The 17,939-nt window shown below is 40.4% G+C and overlaps 1 protein-coding gene across 2 annotated transcripts in view; it reads right to left on the reverse strand.

The window, feature by feature from the left end:
* Positions 1-17,939, reverse strand: part of evi5l (ecotropic viral integration site 5 like) — a 59,858-nt gene that overhangs the window by 37,325 nt on the left and 4,594 nt on the right. For both annotated transcript variants that reach the window (XM_049569129.1, XM_049569118.1), the window contains exon 2: positions 4,024-4,419. In XM_049569129.1, coding sequence (XP_049425086.1) covers positions 4,024-4,265 — 242 coding nt within the window. In that variant the 5' untranslated portion in view covers positions 4,266-4,419. The remainder of the gene's footprint in view (positions 1-4,023; positions 4,420-17,939) is intronic.

Consider the following 17,939-nt stretch of genomic DNA (forward strand, 5'->3'; position numbering starts at 1 on the left):
GTGCTCTTCGTTGTGTGGGATTAAACTTTACCTAACGCAGGGATTAAACCTTACCCTAGAATAGAAAAGTCACTTTCTAAAACATGACTGTGAAACCAGGTGTTTACATATTACCCCAGAGGAAACAGATCCTGAACTGGTTAAATAATGAGCCTCTTGAAAGAACATAAAGTAGCACCCGGGGTGCATGGTTGATATCATCACAATTATATTGCAGTGATATATAATGTATGATGGACCCTGGATGCAATGGGGTTGTGAGTCTCTGGAAACAGACACTGATTAATGCTCTTTTTTTAAACCACTTATCTTTATTTATTTATTATCTTTATTTCTTCTTTTTGTTTAGGGGTGCCTAAATCCCTGTGTAATGAACTGCCTGTGTTTAATTGGTGGCCTCATCCCAGTCCATCTGTTCTTCCTCTTAAATCAAATGTTATAAAAAGAAAAGTTGTAAGAGCATAAACTCTGTTATAGTGCCCAGGCAACACGTATTTGGATACAAATAGAAGTAAGTTGGTGATTTAAGACTTCACGTTCTACAAATGTTTTTTTCTTGCTCTGGACAAACTCTGAAATAATGAATTTCAATATAACTCGCAACATGCTGCCAACAATACTGCTATGTGAGTGTTGTTTGAGCGCTACAGTATATTGGGCCTCACCTCAAACCTGCATCTTATCAGTCTGCTATCTGTCTGTCTCTTTTGCATCCGCCAAAGATGGTCTATACGGAAGGTGTGTGTGCGCACATATATATACAGACACACAGTATATTCTTCTTTTATTTCTTTTGTGGTATGCCACTATGCTCGGTACAATAAATGCTGCCTCCACCTGACCAAGTGTGATTAAACACAGAAAGGAAGGATCTTGAACCTGTATTGATGGATAACATTTTTTGAGGAGGCCCCTCTTTCATACGTTGGTGGGGACATGCCCCTCGGTCCCCTGTAGCAGTTATGAGCATGCGCTCAGGCCTGGTTTAGTGATTTTCTTTTTATAAACCTCACCTATTCAGTGTTTTTCAAAACACTACCCTACATACCCATTTTTTGCTATCTAGTGTATTCTTCCAAATGTAGGGCATGCAGATTTTGGATTCTAGGTCAAATTGACATTGGCTTGTGGTCATTTTACACAAATCCCTTTGCACTGGACTGTGTGCATACACACCTTGAACAATCACAATGTTTCACGCCCAAAGGGGTTTGTGTGTAAACGCTGCAAAATACATAATTACACTATTTCTCCAGAAATCACTGTGCAAGTGCAGCCTTACAGCACCTGAAACAATCCACAGAAACTTGATAAACCACTTCTGTTGCATCACTTCTCTGTTTTTCATTTGTATGCTTAAATACATTTCGTCAATTTTAATTTTAATCTTCTCATACTCAAAAGTAAGACTTTAAGCCTCACAAACATACAGCAGTTTTCTTGTATTTTCAGGTACTCTTGAAAATCAGGTAAAGATAAGCTCTTGCATGGCTTGTGATTTATTATTATAAGGTGACTAATTGATAACAGTCAGTGGTGTAGTTATAGCTGATGTGGTGGGTGCACTTCTAAGTGGATGGGTAGGTTCTATCTAACTTTCTTATTTCTTGTAGCATCTATTGTTGTTTTACAAATGACCCCGAGAGATCATACCTTTCATCCCCTATAATGAAGCTGTAATTATTTCCCACGTTGGACCATCTCATTACTGAGTTGCTGTTTTAATGCTGCCTTCAACCTTCATTATTTTCTGCACTTAGTCAAATTGTAAATGCACTTTTAACTTGAAATATTTGTCTCTTCATTCATCTATATGCTTGAGCTTGAGTTTTTGTTTGATCGAAAGATTTTACTTCAAATGTAAACTATATAAACTGTTCTTCTTCATCGTTGGGTCTTTAGCTAAACTATTCTTTATTTTAAGTTGCTTATTCACCCTACTTTATCGGGTACAACTAACCTGCACTGAGGTGACACAGTGTTTACTTTTGTCACAATTGTCACACATCCCCTTTGCATTACATCACAGTTATGTGGCAGTTATTTCCAGAGGTCGAATTGTTAATATTTAACATGGGGGATGCAATGTAGCTTTGATTTTTTTGCGTGCACACATCATCAAATATGACAGCACAGATGTGCAAAATTAATCAAGATAAAGAAAAATAGCAGGGCCTATACCTGCTGCCTTTAAAAACACAAATAATGCAGCAGTACTGCTATTGCAATACAGAAAACATTTTAGAGTATAAATAAGAGTAGTTCTGAAATAGCTGTGAAAATTAATCTTCGAGTCACTCTTATCCTATAGACATTTCCTTAGCCAGTTATAATTTCTCCTTACCTGTGAAGCCTTGGGCTGATAATTGGTGCTGCTGTCAGGTCCCTGTCCTGATACCTGCCTGGTTTCTCCCTGTCCCGCTTCTATCTATTGCAATAATATACATAATAAATGTGCAAAGCAAAATTCATAAATAGGAATAGTAGTGGTGACATAGCTGTGGAAATTAATCGCACAGTCACTTTTGTGCTGTAGATATTTTCTCTCAACCAGTTATAATCTCTCCTCACCTATAAGAACCCTGCATGATCATCCTTGCTGGCCTCTGGTCCACTGTCTCCTCCCTGACCCTGCTCTTTCTATTGTGGCAATAAAGATTAAAAAAATATGTGCAAAGCAATAGTGAGCACAAGTTCTTATTAAGGAGGAGTGGGTTTATTCCTAGCATGAAACTAGCTAGCAAGGTATTTAACATAGGTAACAATAACATGTATGCGCCTGGCGCCATATACTCATGGTGCGTTTAAAGACGGCTCGGAAAAACACGTTACCACATACAAACGAATTGAACGGTTGTACGGCTGTAAAAAGTGCGGGGAACGGAGGGCACAAATATGGGAAGTGTGGGGGACATGTCCCCTGTGTCCCCCCCTCAAATTACGTCCGTGCCTGCACACACAGATTCTAGATTAACAAGGGGGATGCTTTTTGGTCAATTTTCTTTTTTTTAACAAAGAGGATGGCATCCCCCCTCACCCTCCCTCAATTCTACCACCGGTTATTTCTTAAAGAAAATGCATCCAACCACATAGGTACCACCCCAAGATTCCAAGAGTCATGAAAGAACATCAGCTTCATAAAATATGCTTATCTCCTTCAGGTGCTACCTTTATTTAGTGTTACTAGAAGTTTAGTGGTCCTGATTTAACACTCTAAATTTGGAGTAACTTTCTCTACAATTCTTCTGTGATTTTAAACACAGGCAGACAAAGACAGGCCTCTCATTTCTGACTGATGACCGTTGATTTTACCCACTAAAGTCAAGCCCCCAGAAACAGTGCTGGGCTTTGAAGCCAATTCTGACATAGTGGCCAAGCGGTGTAATTATAACTTTTCTAAGCGTGACAGCTGCCTCGACATAACTTGTTTCACTACCTGGATCTGATCCATTCGGTCCGATAACATTTGCGCTACTGAGCAACTTCCATAGGAATAAACAGGGCCCCGCCTCCAACACTGCATCCAGTTTTCTTTATACATGCATGGCTGAAAACTGTAATTAGCAAGCTCACTGAGTAAGCACCATGAACTGAAAACACTGCCTCCTGCTGACTTTTTTTTTTTTTAAATGTTTCTAATTAGTTTTAGAACCTGAACCTTGATAAAGGGTCTTAATTATATACTTGAAACGCTGACTGCTCCCAGTAGTGGCTTCCAAACGAAGATAGTAACGTGACGTGATAGTCATGAACAGCTTTTTTTTTTATCGTAAAACTGTAAAAACTATTGGCTTTTGTTAATGTGCTCCATAGCCTTGTCAGTAACAACTGGTAACTGTATGTATTAAGCTATTTAGTGGGGCATGCTAACAACTGCATCTTGCATTAGAGCTGATTTGAGTCTAAACATAACATTTACCTACTCCTTCAGTATTATGGTTGAACCTGCGACTGTACAACTACAGTAACTGTCTTGTTTTCACTCCAGCAGTTTAACTTGATAAGAAAAGCCATTGATCTCACCTGTTCTGCTCCTCCAATTTGGCCAGCAGCTCCAGTTCATCAGGACTCAGGTTCTCTGAGTCTGCTGGGGAGGCCGCCGGTGCAGACAGCACTGCATCATGGGAAGATGAGTCTGGGCTGAGCACTGGGCTCCCAGTTGATGGTGGGTCTGGGTCCATGCCGGGAGGGGAAGATGGGCACTCTAGCTGAGGGGGAGCCCCACTAGAGCACTCTCTTTCTGGGCTGCTGCTGGGTATAGACATGGTGGTGACGATGGAGTTGGATGGGTGAAGCACTGTGGGTGCGGTAAGAGGGTCTTCCAGTCTCACTGCTGGTCTCCCCCCTTGGTGAGCCTGGCTGGTATCTGATTGGCTGCCTGGCAGGCCGTGGAGCCAATTTGATCAGAGGTCTTCAAACCTGTCATGGATGCAGAAAAAGCTCAATGAAAATGGGCAACGTGGTGGTTAACTTAGTGTCACCAAAACTAATGTGACAAATATAACAAAACCTGTGGCTACACAACACAATGCGTCCTGCTTTGTTACATTGTATGCTTAAAATAAGAGTGACAAATGACCATTTTCAGAATGAATTAAACAGGATTCTTTTTTTTTTTTGATTAATTGTTTCATTTCTAAAATGCCCATCATAATTTAGCAGAACTTTGAGTGACGTCTTCAAATTTTGTTTTCGCTGACCAAAAGTCTAAACCTAATTATATTTCATTTACAACGATATAGCTAAAAAAAAAGCTCATTATTGCTTCATCAATGGCTTAAACGCTGCAATGATTCTTGCAAAATTGCTTTGCTGAATGACGCCCACCCAACAGACAAACACAAATGAGTCAAACAAATGAACAACTGAATGAGGAATCATTTGTCCCCATGTACATACATCCTAATTCTTCACATTTTGTGCTCTCAAAGGTGTGAGATGTCATGTTCGACTTAATGGACTGAACACAAGTCACTGGCCAAACTTTTCCAATCCATACTAAGATGCCAATAATGCCCCTCTACACCCTGGCTCAAGTATCTGCTTTGAAGGAGTGGCCCTTAGTCACTGTGATGACATCATCCTGACTGAGAGCATCATGGTCCATCACTGTAGACTCAGCTAACAGAGAGCTGTTTTTCTTCACACTAAGATAGATGTTTGCCCAGTGATGCCTCACACAGAAACAGTGTTGTTGACGTGTAAATAAACTGTTGCGATCTATAACCACTGTGTTGCATTTCTTTCATCGCTATTAAAGGCAGCAAGAGATCAAACTTGTCAGCTGCAGTGTTACACGCATCATGACCTGATGCGGTGTTATTCAATTAACATCAGACCGTACGGCTTTCAGGAGGACTGAGCCATGGTGACACCTCCTGAGTGATTAATGTGCATTAAGAGATAATAAATCGATCAGATCATGAATAGATGAGATGAATAACTGTGTGAATTCAAAGGGATATGGCAGGTGTCACAGAGCTTATAAAGAGCTGAAGCTCGGGTTAGGAGTTAGGGGAGCTTTTACTCATTTCCCTTTTCATGTATACCCAGGTGTGAAAAAAGCCAGTAGAAAATGTACGCAATTGTACTGTTGGTCCGAAGGCACTGTGAATACTCTTCTTTGACTGGAGGTTTTATGTTTGTGCCTTCAGAGTTAAAGTGGTTACTTCTTGTGATTGAGAGCATACGCGGGAAAGGCATTTGTGTCTTGAGTGCAACAATTAACTCGCTAATGTTAGGCAGCACATCTAGACTTGGTGCTTTGCTCTCCCCCATCATGATCAACTTAGTAAATACATGCATGAGATAGATGGCTGAAAATTGATACTGCTGCCATTACCGATTCTGCTTTCTACTGATTCTCTCTCGATTCCCTTATTGATTCCTGATCAATTGGCGCACATGTGACTTAGGTGTGCAAAAGCTCCACTGCTTAACTGTTTTCTTAACCAAAGAAAAAACTCTGCTATGCCTACCTGTGTGGCCCTAATGTTATTATAACATAGAATATTTACGCTCAGTTACAGACATGGTGCTTGGTTGTAAAGCAGCGTGAAATATTTGGCATTCCTTGAATTTACACCCGGAAAGACGCTCAGTCATATTGCTGATGTTTCCACCCTTACTTGAAACTATCATTTCACAAACATTACAAGCAGCACTGTCATCTTTCTCCATGCAATAGGCCTTTTTCACAGCAGACATTTTGAGTTGTCACAGCCGGTAAAGCTCAGGTGTTGCTTATAACACTAGCTGGCTCTGTTATATTCGAGTGTCCCAGTGAGAGTGATGCTGAGCAGGCATGCACAAAACAGCACCCTGACATCAAAGCAGCTACATGGAATTCATCATTCGTTTTATTGTTTAAGCCTGTGCTTTGCCTACTGTGACAAGTCAAAATGTCTTCCATGAAAAATGCTTATCAAGCTATGTTTTGGCCCGTTTCTTCTTCTCCGCCATGATGCCTCCTGGTTACAAGTTCACAGCAGCGTATACGCATGAGTTTCACGTCATTGTTTTGCAATGCCCAACTGTCAGAAAATGATCAATAAAGGGAACTGAGAAGCTCATATACAACTCCGATGGCTCGTACAGTTTGAAAACAACTCTCAACAGGAACCAATTTTGATTACCAACCCTACACACACACACACACACACACACACACACACACACACACACTGTATACACATGCAAACTCTGCTTCTTTCTCTGTCTGTGCTACAGCTAGCAATCAGAGGGGACGCTGAGGAGGAGTTGTAATTGGTCAGAAGAGAAAATGAACCAAAAGGCCAAGCTGCTGCTCTGTAATAGGGAGCAAAATGAGGAGCTACAGTCTGCTCCCCTGACTCTCCCTCCTCTGCATTATGGATGGCAGACAGATCTTTTACTGCGGGAGCCCTGTGGAAATTACTTCTGGCCACACACACACACACACACACACACACACACACACACACACACACACACACACACACACACACACACACACAAACACAAATATACTCACACAGTGCAGCTGACCAGCTAATAATAACCCTGGAATATTGTGTATGGCACTTATACAGAGGAGAGAAATCCCAGACACATGAGCGGAGTGGCCAGGGGGTGCCACTGCCCCAGGGCCCACACTTAGAGACAAACTAGTAGGATTTACCTACAGCTGGCATCAAGAAATGTGTCAGCCACCTCACTAATGGTTAAAACTATGAACCAAAACAGAAAAGACAACTATCAAACCACCATGTTTTGAACAGACACATTACAAACACTAACATGAAGTCATGTTTGTGTGTTGAAACATTAACAGCAATCTTAACAAACCACTCAGTCCAGCAGTGGACATGATGGAAATGTGGGCCTTCACTACAATATGTTAGTACGAATCCTTGAATTGATCTACAGTGCAGTGTGTTTGTGTTTTTCTTTTCTTTATCAAGCTAGGTGATAAAGGAGAGGAGGTACAAATTGGGTGTATTGAAACACAAGGAGTGTAAGAATAAGAGAAGTTTAATTGCGTCTTGTGCTTAACACAACTACAGGGAGTTTTAAAAAGGGACTGTGATATTATGTAGTTATTATGTAGTTTATTAACATATTCGGATACACAAATGAGTAAAACATTCATAATTAATCTCCATGAACTTAAATTTTGTTTATAGAGAAATCAGTCAGAATGTTAAATTAATCTGTTGTTCACCACATCTCAGCCCGTCTGCCTGTGGTGTTGCAGAAGGTCTACTTTGTAGCCTATTTAAATAGCAGTGTTTCCCCTACCATTATATGAGGGGGCACGTCCCCCAGTTAACTTTAGCTCGTCTGCACTGTAGACTGTCTGTGTGCTACACTGACTTTTCCCCCCACCCCTATAACTTAAGTTACTTTATAGATTTTGATTATTTATATTTTGAAAAAACATAACATATAATAAATCAATAGAGCTACCGCTTGCAGTATAAGATAAAGCAATTAAAATGAGCTCCTCCTTATCAGTTACAACATGAAAGTGATATTTACATTATTATCTATTGTTTATGGATATGGTAGGACATATTATTATTATTATTATTATTATTATTCAATAGCTGTGAATTTTAATATGACTTTATCAGAGGGGCCCCTTAAGAATGCTCTGCCCCCTCAGTGCTGAGAGTCTAGCTCCGTCCCTGCCTGACAAAAAATACACAACATATGCACACACCACACTGCAACAAGAACAATACAGTTAATTGATCGACAAATACCATAACGAACTGTCCATGTATTAGAAAACTGTGCAATGATGAATTGATTTTGGCCGTGTAATCAACCATGAAGGTTGACAGAAACATACAGATGCAGGCAAGGAGAGCAGAATAGCCTGCAGGAGAGGAGAGGAGCATAATAACAGTCTGAACAGGGAGAACACTGCATGGGGAAGAGACAAGGACCACATTCATGCACAGAAACCAGCCCAATCAAAAGAGCCATTAACAAGTCAATGAGACCAATCACATTTGTAAAAGGGCTTAGCAAAAAACATGAATCTGAAATAACGTCCCTTTCATGTCAAATAAGTCCACCCATATAAGCTCATGGTAAAACAGCTTTCCCCTCACAGTAGTTATTTACTCAAGTTACTCTGGTCAAGCTAAACTACCCTGATCTGGCTGAATTTGCTGCAACAGTCAGAGCTGACAACGTCCGTTTGCCTTTTCTTTTCAGATTAAAATCATCTGACAGACGGGGGAGCCTCAGGCAGTGATGCATCTGCCTTGACAGTCACATATTCACCTCGAACCCAGCAGTGGAACTGAGGTGATCTCTATGATTGATAAAATTTATAACAGTGTCAAACACTTGTGAATGTTTTCACCTTGATCCCAACACCCAGAGAGCCTTTAATAAGTGGACAGTACGGCAGGCTCATGTTCCCAGCCTTGGCCAGTCTGTAATACTTTAAATCAAAGGCACAAGAGAGAGAAACCATACAATATATAAAACAATATAACAGCATAAAGGCCAGCTCTCTCTGGACAGAGTTCGAATTATTGTTGAGGGATCTCTCTACTGCAGATCCACACTGGGATTTAAGCTGGGTGAATGATTATTTTAACTGAGCTGCCACAGTTTTCTTCTTTCGATCAGGAGGATGGATCCATGATCCATGATACAGGATCCATGATACAGAATCACAATCCATCCATTAGTGGATAATAGTGCGAATGAAAACTGGATGAATTTGACTAATCAGAGCTCACAAGTGCATTAGCTGAGTCCAGATGAAAGCTAATCAAACCTCTTCTTCTGCATCTGTTACTTCCAAGCTGTGTATTCCTCTCAACGAGAAGCCAAATTGCAGAAAACCATTCTGACCTTTGCGACTTAACTTTGAGGCCAATAAAATAATTGCCTCATTTAAACTTGTCACTTTGCTTATGGTGCTTGTTAGATGGTATGATTTGGCCTGGGAGACAAAAAATGAGAGTTCTGGGTTATGGCTAAATGTTCCCTAATACCCTTGGCGACCAAAATTAGCAAGTACATGCAAGGTTTTTGAACGCGGGTAAACCCACTAAATATAGGCAATAGAGTCATTTCCCACGGCCAGTACATGAGTATGCCTGAATGTTTTTTTTTTTTGCATGTCACATTCAAGGTCACAACAAACATGCTGGAAAACAGGGCTAGTAAATAATGGAAAATAGGATGGAGGACAGTGACAATATCTATTTGCATGTAAACAACTTGAACTCAAATGTGCATCACAACACTGCGTTGTAAAAGAGTAAAATGTATCATGAGGTGTCATGTTTCCACCACTGCCAAACGGAGTTGGAGCTGATGAATGCCGTGACAACTGTCCTGTCCTGAGAATGAGTGCAAATTGTAACCTCTCCCACTAAGGGAAGAGCCAGATGTTAGTGGGTCTGAGTGTTTTCTTTGTCCAGTAGGAAACAGGCTTTAGTCAACTTCCAGGCTAGCTACCTGCTCAGATCAGCCCCTTTGGGATGTTGCAATCGCAACAATTCACACAAATTCAGCCAATTCCCATCACCATCGACCTTGCAATATTCTCCAATCACCTTAACTTTACTGCAAAATGTGACTTTACTCCAGGAGGAGAGTGAGCTCTGCACCTGGGACAGAGTCATTCACACGTAAAAAAAATTGATACAGCATTGTATTGCGATATTTTGCATGGCAATATTGTATTGATACACGGACGCCAAGTATCGATCATTTATCATACACGATTCATTAGATAGATAAAGGTAATAAATCACAATATGTCGCAGTATACTGTATCGCAATACTCAGCATATCGCAATAATACTATATTGTGACCTAAATATCGTGATAATGTTGCATTGTGAGTCCTCTGGCGATTCTCACCCCTTCACACAGTGACAGAGCTATCTAACATCACACAGCTAAGCTTACTGACAGGGTTAACAACAGAATTGAGTCGTTTTGTGTCGATATGAGTTTGTTGGAGTCGTTTAACAGCTTTGTGTTGGATGCAAACCATTGTTGCTGTGTTACCTCATTCTTGCCAGGAAGAAAGAGCAGGTGGAAAACATATACTAAATCTATGGGGAACACTGGATACTCATAACAAATCAGAGCGAGCATTGCAAGTATTTTCACAATTTTCACCTGCCCCCGCAGTTTCATTGCAAAAAAAGCCTACAAACATCGCAACATGCATTGCAATTTTTTAGAGAAGCTGCCATGAAATCAGGTATTTAAGGCCGCTAAAAATCCCCCAAAAAGCCTTTGAAATCCTGGAGGGACTGACAGATGACTGCATCCATATTAGATCACATTTTTCCCACAGCCTTGAAGGGTTTAACCACTTTCACAATTTATTGCAAAACAGCAAAAAAATAAGCAAACAAACAAAATCAATACCAGCTAACTTTATTTAAACTTCATAAAAATAGGCCAACCTTTGCCCAAAATAACAAAAATTGAGATTTTGTTGGGACAGGAATCTGGACTTATCAATAAGAATGTCGTGGGAACTGCATTTAAAAAACACAAGTGCTATGAAACATCTTAATCATCAGCCTATTAACCACGACAGTACAAAAGAGGAGATGCTTCAGAGCAACACAGGGAGCTATTCAGCTGTGTCACTGTGCTCTGACCACACTGTAAAAGGTGTGAGTCATGTGGACTACAGCCAAGTGCTTCCAAAGTGGGAGTTTTTCCTAGCTCCCTCACACACGCACACACGCACGCACGCACATACACATACACGCACAGGGTAATGGAAGGACATAGTGAAGGTCTCTGACGAAACAAAACATGCCAGATTTTCTGAGCTTGGCTGTTGCTCTGTGTATGACAGGCTTCCTCTAATGTCATTGTGTACTTGGGAGAAACTGCAGAGGACTGTGAGACAGTCAAATTTTAATCCATATTTAAGTGGATTACAATATGTGTATTTACAAGTATGTATAGTGTGTATGTGCGACATGAAAGGTTACCGTTTAGCATGCACACTCACGTCTGCATGTTTGGTGTATCCGTGTTTATATTCCGTGTAGTTCCACCTCAGTATGTGCATGTGTTGACACACTGTTGTGTGATAGATGCATGCCCAGTTTTGAGTGTTTATGTTTAGTCTGTCCTTGACTGATATCGCCATGCACAATTATGGTATTGTATAAATTCTACGCCTGAACGCATCCTCTCCAAGCTCTGACTGTCTACTGAAACAGACAGCGCTATTGTTTCCTCCTCTGACCCCCCCCCCGCGCACACACACACACACACACACACCCACACACACACAGTAATCCAACATGAACCCATGTCCCCTTTGCCCCTCCATGTTTTAAATGTTGCATACGTGTTTTGCATGCAAACCCTTGAGCAGGATGGGTCCGATTTACAAAATACTTCACTGGTGTAAAGACGCTTTTCACGGTCTCCATCTGGGCTTGGGTGACGTTAAGCCAGCCTGGGGCAAATAAAATAATGAGTGTGTAAAAAAAGAGTACCCCTTTGCTCACTTCACTACACCAACAAACAACAGCTCCATCTACATTTTTCCTATCTGCGAAATAAGCAGTGACGTACGGTCACATTACATGCTATCACAGACATTCTGAGGCGTAACTTATTTCCCAAGAGGCCCGAAAAACCCTCTTGGAGAAAACCTGACCAGCATTTTATGAAAGAAAAACACAAAAATCAGCTAGTTTTCACCGGGATCCTGACCTTGCTGATGTATCACCCCCTCCCTCTTCTCCTCCCCCCTGTGTCTATGTGCGTGTGTATTTTGCCCTCGGGGCCTTCCAGCCCTGACATTAAGGGCGACCCCTTTGTTAATCCGTAGCTGTTAACCTCGCTGTTGCTCCAGCTCATGATCTCATGTTTGGTTACTGACACGTGGACTGTTCATTTCCATGCTATTCATCTACTGGATCCACGGTCCTTGTGACTGCTGTTGGGCTTGCTGCTGCTCAAAGTGTCTCATTGTGAAGGAGGGGTGTGTTTTTTTCTGATATTCCTGCTGAGAGCTCTCGCTCCCTCAGTGTTTGGGGAAGCCATATCTGGAGTCAGAACGAATGTATTAGCTGAAACCAATGGATGGAATTAGGTCTTTGACACACTGGTGCGAACGTATTGACAAGTTAAACATGCTCTACATATAGTGCGCAAGGGCAATGGGGTGTGAAGCAGATAAAAAAAATCAATATGTGTATGATGAAAGCAGGCTTTTAAATTGAACTGTACAGCATCTGCCTGACAGGGTGAAAAGTAAGAACATCTTTCTTTATACTTCTACTTCACGATATTTCAGATGGAAATATTGTACTTTACAAAATTTATTTGACAGCAATAGTTTTGGGTTGGTTTTCAGATGAAGATTTTACATACAAAACGTGATGCTTTGATGAGATTAAACAGACCCAACACACTGTATGAGTACAGTACAGTTAAGCTTGACCCACAACCATACTGAAGTGCCACTAAGCCTACATATTAGTGCAAAAATGATCCTACAACATAACACAGACACTAATGATTTTGTATTTTTATTTAAAAGAGTATTTAGCGTTGTACTCCTAAAAAAATAAATAAAATCAAAACCAATGCAGCAGAGCTAGATATATAAATTCTACTATGTTCCACAGTTTTCGTCCTTGTCAAAGCCCATTCACTCAGAGGATCAGGTGTGTTATGCTAGTAGCCTTGAGCCTTTAGCCTCACGCAAGGATGAAGAGCAGGCTGCAGAGGTCTGGTAAGCTCATTTCTGTCTAACTCCACATCCCCAGATTTTTGGCATATTCACTTCCTTTCAGTAAAATTTTTAGAGTTAGCTGAAATAGAGGACCAACAGAAACCTGCACTTCAAAATGTAACTAGCAGTATCCCTTCTTTTTTTCAGCAGTACATTGAAAGTAACAGAAGGCAGAACTGAGTATATTTCAATATCTGTTTATTAGGGGTGTGCCATATCCTCTTGTTGATGATAATACTGTATATTTTTTAATATCATATGAAAAATGAAATTCATATAGTGATACTTGCAATATTGCAGTTTGTTGACATATTGATGTCATACTGTTTCCCATGGCAACAACAAGCATGGCTGAAGACAAAATTATAACCGACTCTGCGGTGGTTCCAAAAAGAAGTAGAAGAAGTTCCTCTCTCGCCGTGCGCACATGGGGAGTCATTGTTATCAAGTAATTATACCTTTGGGTTGAACTATTAATATTATATACAGAATCTCAATCTCACTCTGAGTTACTGTTTAATTTTTACTGAATATGTGAAGGCAAACTGTTAGAGTGACAGGTCAAACTATATCACTTATTTTGTTGCAATTTGGTTTTTTTTTTAATAATTAATACTAAAATATTTTTATCATTGATTTGTCATATCGTCAAGAATATCATCGCAAAAATACCCTAAAATATATTATATTATATATAAAATATTATTTTAGGGCCATATCACTCATCCCTACTGTTTATTCATCACAACATTGCAAGTAGGCCTAATATTGTTTTGGCGATATCCAACAATGTTATTGCCTATCACATATTTTTCCTCATATCATGCAGCCCTACTGCGGTCATGGTACTTTTACTCAAGTAATTGATCTGAGTACTTCGTCCACCACTGCTGCCTGACATACTCTACAGTGTATCAGACCGTGCGCTGATGGAACATGGTTTATGTTTATGTCTTTGTGTACTGGAAATGTCTACCTACTAACCCATCAGCCCTCCAGCATCATCATCACAGTAACAACAGCCTGTTTTCCAAAACAGCCCTCTTGTACAAACTGTGCTGTATAGATTATAGATGTAATTGGTAACTCTTTTACATGTGTGGTGTGCAGGAAATGTTTTCTGGGATTTGTCCAATAAAAATTCAGTGTGACATAAAGCCTGAATGAGGAGGAGACACATTCAGGACAATCGAAGTAACAGTGACGACCAATGTTTTCCAGACTTGGTTCCCTAAATCTACGGACCACGTTCATTTTATGTGACTAATGCTTTCCTGCTCCAAATTTAGTTAGTATCCCTCTCCAGATGATTCGGTTCCCCTGAGTGCCACTGTGAGAGGAAATTGTCTAGAAATAGCCATCCCCACAACCCATCAATTACTTTCAAGTGCAGGCGACTATATTGCTCTTTTCTGCCACTGGATGGTCAGTGCATTAGTCCTAATACTGCTCAGATTATTTAATATTTTATCACTAAAAAATGCAGGATGAAACAGACTACAACATCCACTAATCACATGCTAATCTCAAAACTGGATTACATGAGTGTGTTATAGAGGATAACTGCCACAAACTGTGTGCCACCACAGGCACATAGCCACTGCTTAATGTGATGCTTAAGCAATGACTGACATTAGTTTTCCTGCTGCATTCATTATATTATCTTTTTTAATTTCATACTTTCCCAGCAGTGCCTTCACGAACACTGATCAGTAGCCGAGCTGCTGTTTAATCACCCATTCTGATTACAAACATCTGCTGTTTGCATTAGAAATGGCTGCGAGAGAGAGGGAAACAGTCACTACAAATCCACAAACAACGTCTCAAAAATTAGATTCATTTGAGTGTTTTCTTGTATTTCATAATGACCTCAAGCCTCCTGGGGAAACGAGTAAACTAATCAAATTTCAGAACCTCAAAAACCTGTTAACTTCCAAATTGTTTACGCCAAAGCACAGGCTCAGTGACGGCCCATAAGCTGACAGGACACATCACGCTACAGGTCGATTGTGCAAAGGAAGCATCATCCACAGCCCAGTGTGACAACACAGGTTTCAAAATGCCTCGGTAACACGTCTGTGTTGTTAATCATACTCCCACAGATTCACCCCGCGGTAAATCATTCCCTCATGCTCATTTAAAAGAATACCTCGACTAGCTGATGAAATGCTCCGACCTTTTGTGCAGATACGCCACATGTTTGTACCTGAATACCTCATACATCATAGATATGGTAATTAAAGCCAGCAGAATGTTAGTAATGACATATGCTTATGAAATATTGTTTGGTAATAGCCACTTATCATAGCTAGTGACAGTGGTGAAACAAAATACATTTACTCAAGTGCTATACTTAAGTGCAGCTCTGAGCTACTTGTAGTTCTCAAGTATATCCATTTGATGCCACTTCATACTTGCACTCCACTCCATTTCAAAGGAAAATATTGTACTTATTTACATTTATCTGACAGCTGTAATCATTTTTCAGATTAAGATTTTACATAAAAAACATTTTAAAGTCCAGTGGTTTCCAACTCCTATAAACATCAGTGCCTAGTTGGGGCACTTGTCACGTTTAGATGTCTGTGAGTTGTTCGCAGTTCCACCGAAGGGACATTCTTCTCAAATAGTTTCCTATAAATAATGGTGTGATGCCTAAAGAGGAAAAATTACCCAGTATTTCACAATAAAGCAAAGATTAGAGGAAACTCCAAATTCTGAATCTGAATTTTGTGTTCTTTTTCTTCTTTCCTTGTTCATTTATAATCTCATGACCCCTCAGATTCATCTTGTGACCCTTTGAATCACCAGACCAGCTTGCAAATATGAATTAGTCTTGAACCTCTCGGTTTAATTTTGATATCCAAGGGGCATTATCAACAGCCTGAGACTAAAATGCCTCTGGATGCCAATGGACAGATCTACAACCAGTCAGAGCAACGAAACATGTTACATAGAGCTAAGCAACGGGAAAATGTAAACAGATTACAGCGTGCAGAGATGAGCTGTGAAGGTGCGGAATCAGTATGTCTGTGAACGAGTGATGCCTTTTTGGCCATCGGAATTTGAAGATAAAGGGTGTTTTAACTCCCTCTACTAAAATATTTGGTAACACTTCACTTGAAGGTATCTTCATAAGAGTGACATGACACTGTCATGACTATGACATGACATGGTCATGAACCTGTCATGAACATTATGTACATGTCATAAATGTTTATGACTGCTGTCATTAAGTGTCATTCGGTTTTTGTAACAACAAGTTGACATTGTTTGGGTTGTCTTGATTATGACATGTCATTAATTAAAGTGGCATTACCAGAAGCTGTCTTTGTCATGACGACTTGACATTAAATTTGTTTGGGATGTCCATATTATGACACCTTGACATTAACCAGGATGACATTACTAGAAGCTGTCTTTGTCATAACAATAATAATCATTATGTCAACTTGTCATAAACACAAAAAGAGGTGCATTTCTTGTTTATGTCAAGTTGTTATGACAAAGACATCTTCTAGTAATGTCATCCTGGTTAATGTCATGTCAATGGCATTTTGAATAAGGACATCCCAAACAAATTTAATGTCAACTTGTCGCGACAAAGACAGCTTCTGGTAATGTCACTTTAATTAAAGTTACAGTGTGTATTTTTTCCAATTGTTTATTAGCAAATATCAACTATTGCTTTCATAAATATATATTTACTAAAGTGTAATGCAATTCACATACAAATGGAAGCCTTCTCATAGGCTTAGAATGATTTCTCTACATATACACAGGCAGGGCGCGGTCTGCTCGAGGCTGCCATCGTGCGTCACCATATTTGAATACAGTGGCCGAAAGGGATATACGTGTTTCACCTTTGGCGTTTACCTAGAACTTGCCGTCACTGGAGACGGTTAAGGTGAAGATCAATCCGGGGCGCTTCTGCGCGAACCTGCTTTGTACTTTTATGATTCTGTCGCACTTTAAATGGAGGACCACACATATGCTTTGCCCCGTAAGAGGGAAACCACACCACCAAATAAAAGAAAAAGATCAGATAAGCGAGGACGGGACAAAACGCGAGTGAATATCGGCGTTGTTTATTCCAGGTGGAAAGAACTTCTGAAGGAGAAGGATTTCACAAGGGATGCGGAGGTTGCCTGCTTTCTGCTAGACAGGTAATTCAATCTAATATTTTAAAATAATTTTGGCTTCATGTTTGCAACTACTTTTCTTTCTCGTCTAAGTTCGAGTGAGGGCTACGTTTACATGCTAAAGTTATCCTAGCCTTGGCTAACATTATCCCAGAACTACAGCTAAATGGTTAGCCTAGCCTACAGCCTAATCTGTTGATTCCTCTCGCGCTGCTGCGAAGGCTGCCACCCTCTCCTCCTCTTCCCTCTGGGTACCTGAGACACACCTCTTCGCCTGGCCGTTCCTGCACCGCTTCTACCACCTCGCCCCTTCCTCTCCCTGGTCTTCCTCCTCTCCCTCTCCCTCTTCCTCCTCTCCCTGTGTCCTGTGGAAGAACGCTCTGGAAACGCATATATTATAATCGTACCAACCTATATTTGCCGCACTGTGCCGTGACTATCACATAAAACGTGTTATTTTAGCATTACTGTGCTAATGTTTGCTTGTGTTACCAAAACAATTAGAAATATAACACTCCTAACATATTATCTCACAGATAATCTATATCTCACTGGTA

Source organism: Epinephelus fuscoguttatus, linkage group LG3 (genome assembly GCF_011397635.1).
Source record: "Epinephelus fuscoguttatus linkage group LG3, E.fuscoguttatus.final_Chr_v1".
Classification (NCBI taxonomy): domain Eukaryota; kingdom Metazoa; phylum Chordata; class Actinopteri; order Perciformes; family Serranidae; genus Epinephelus; species Epinephelus fuscoguttatus.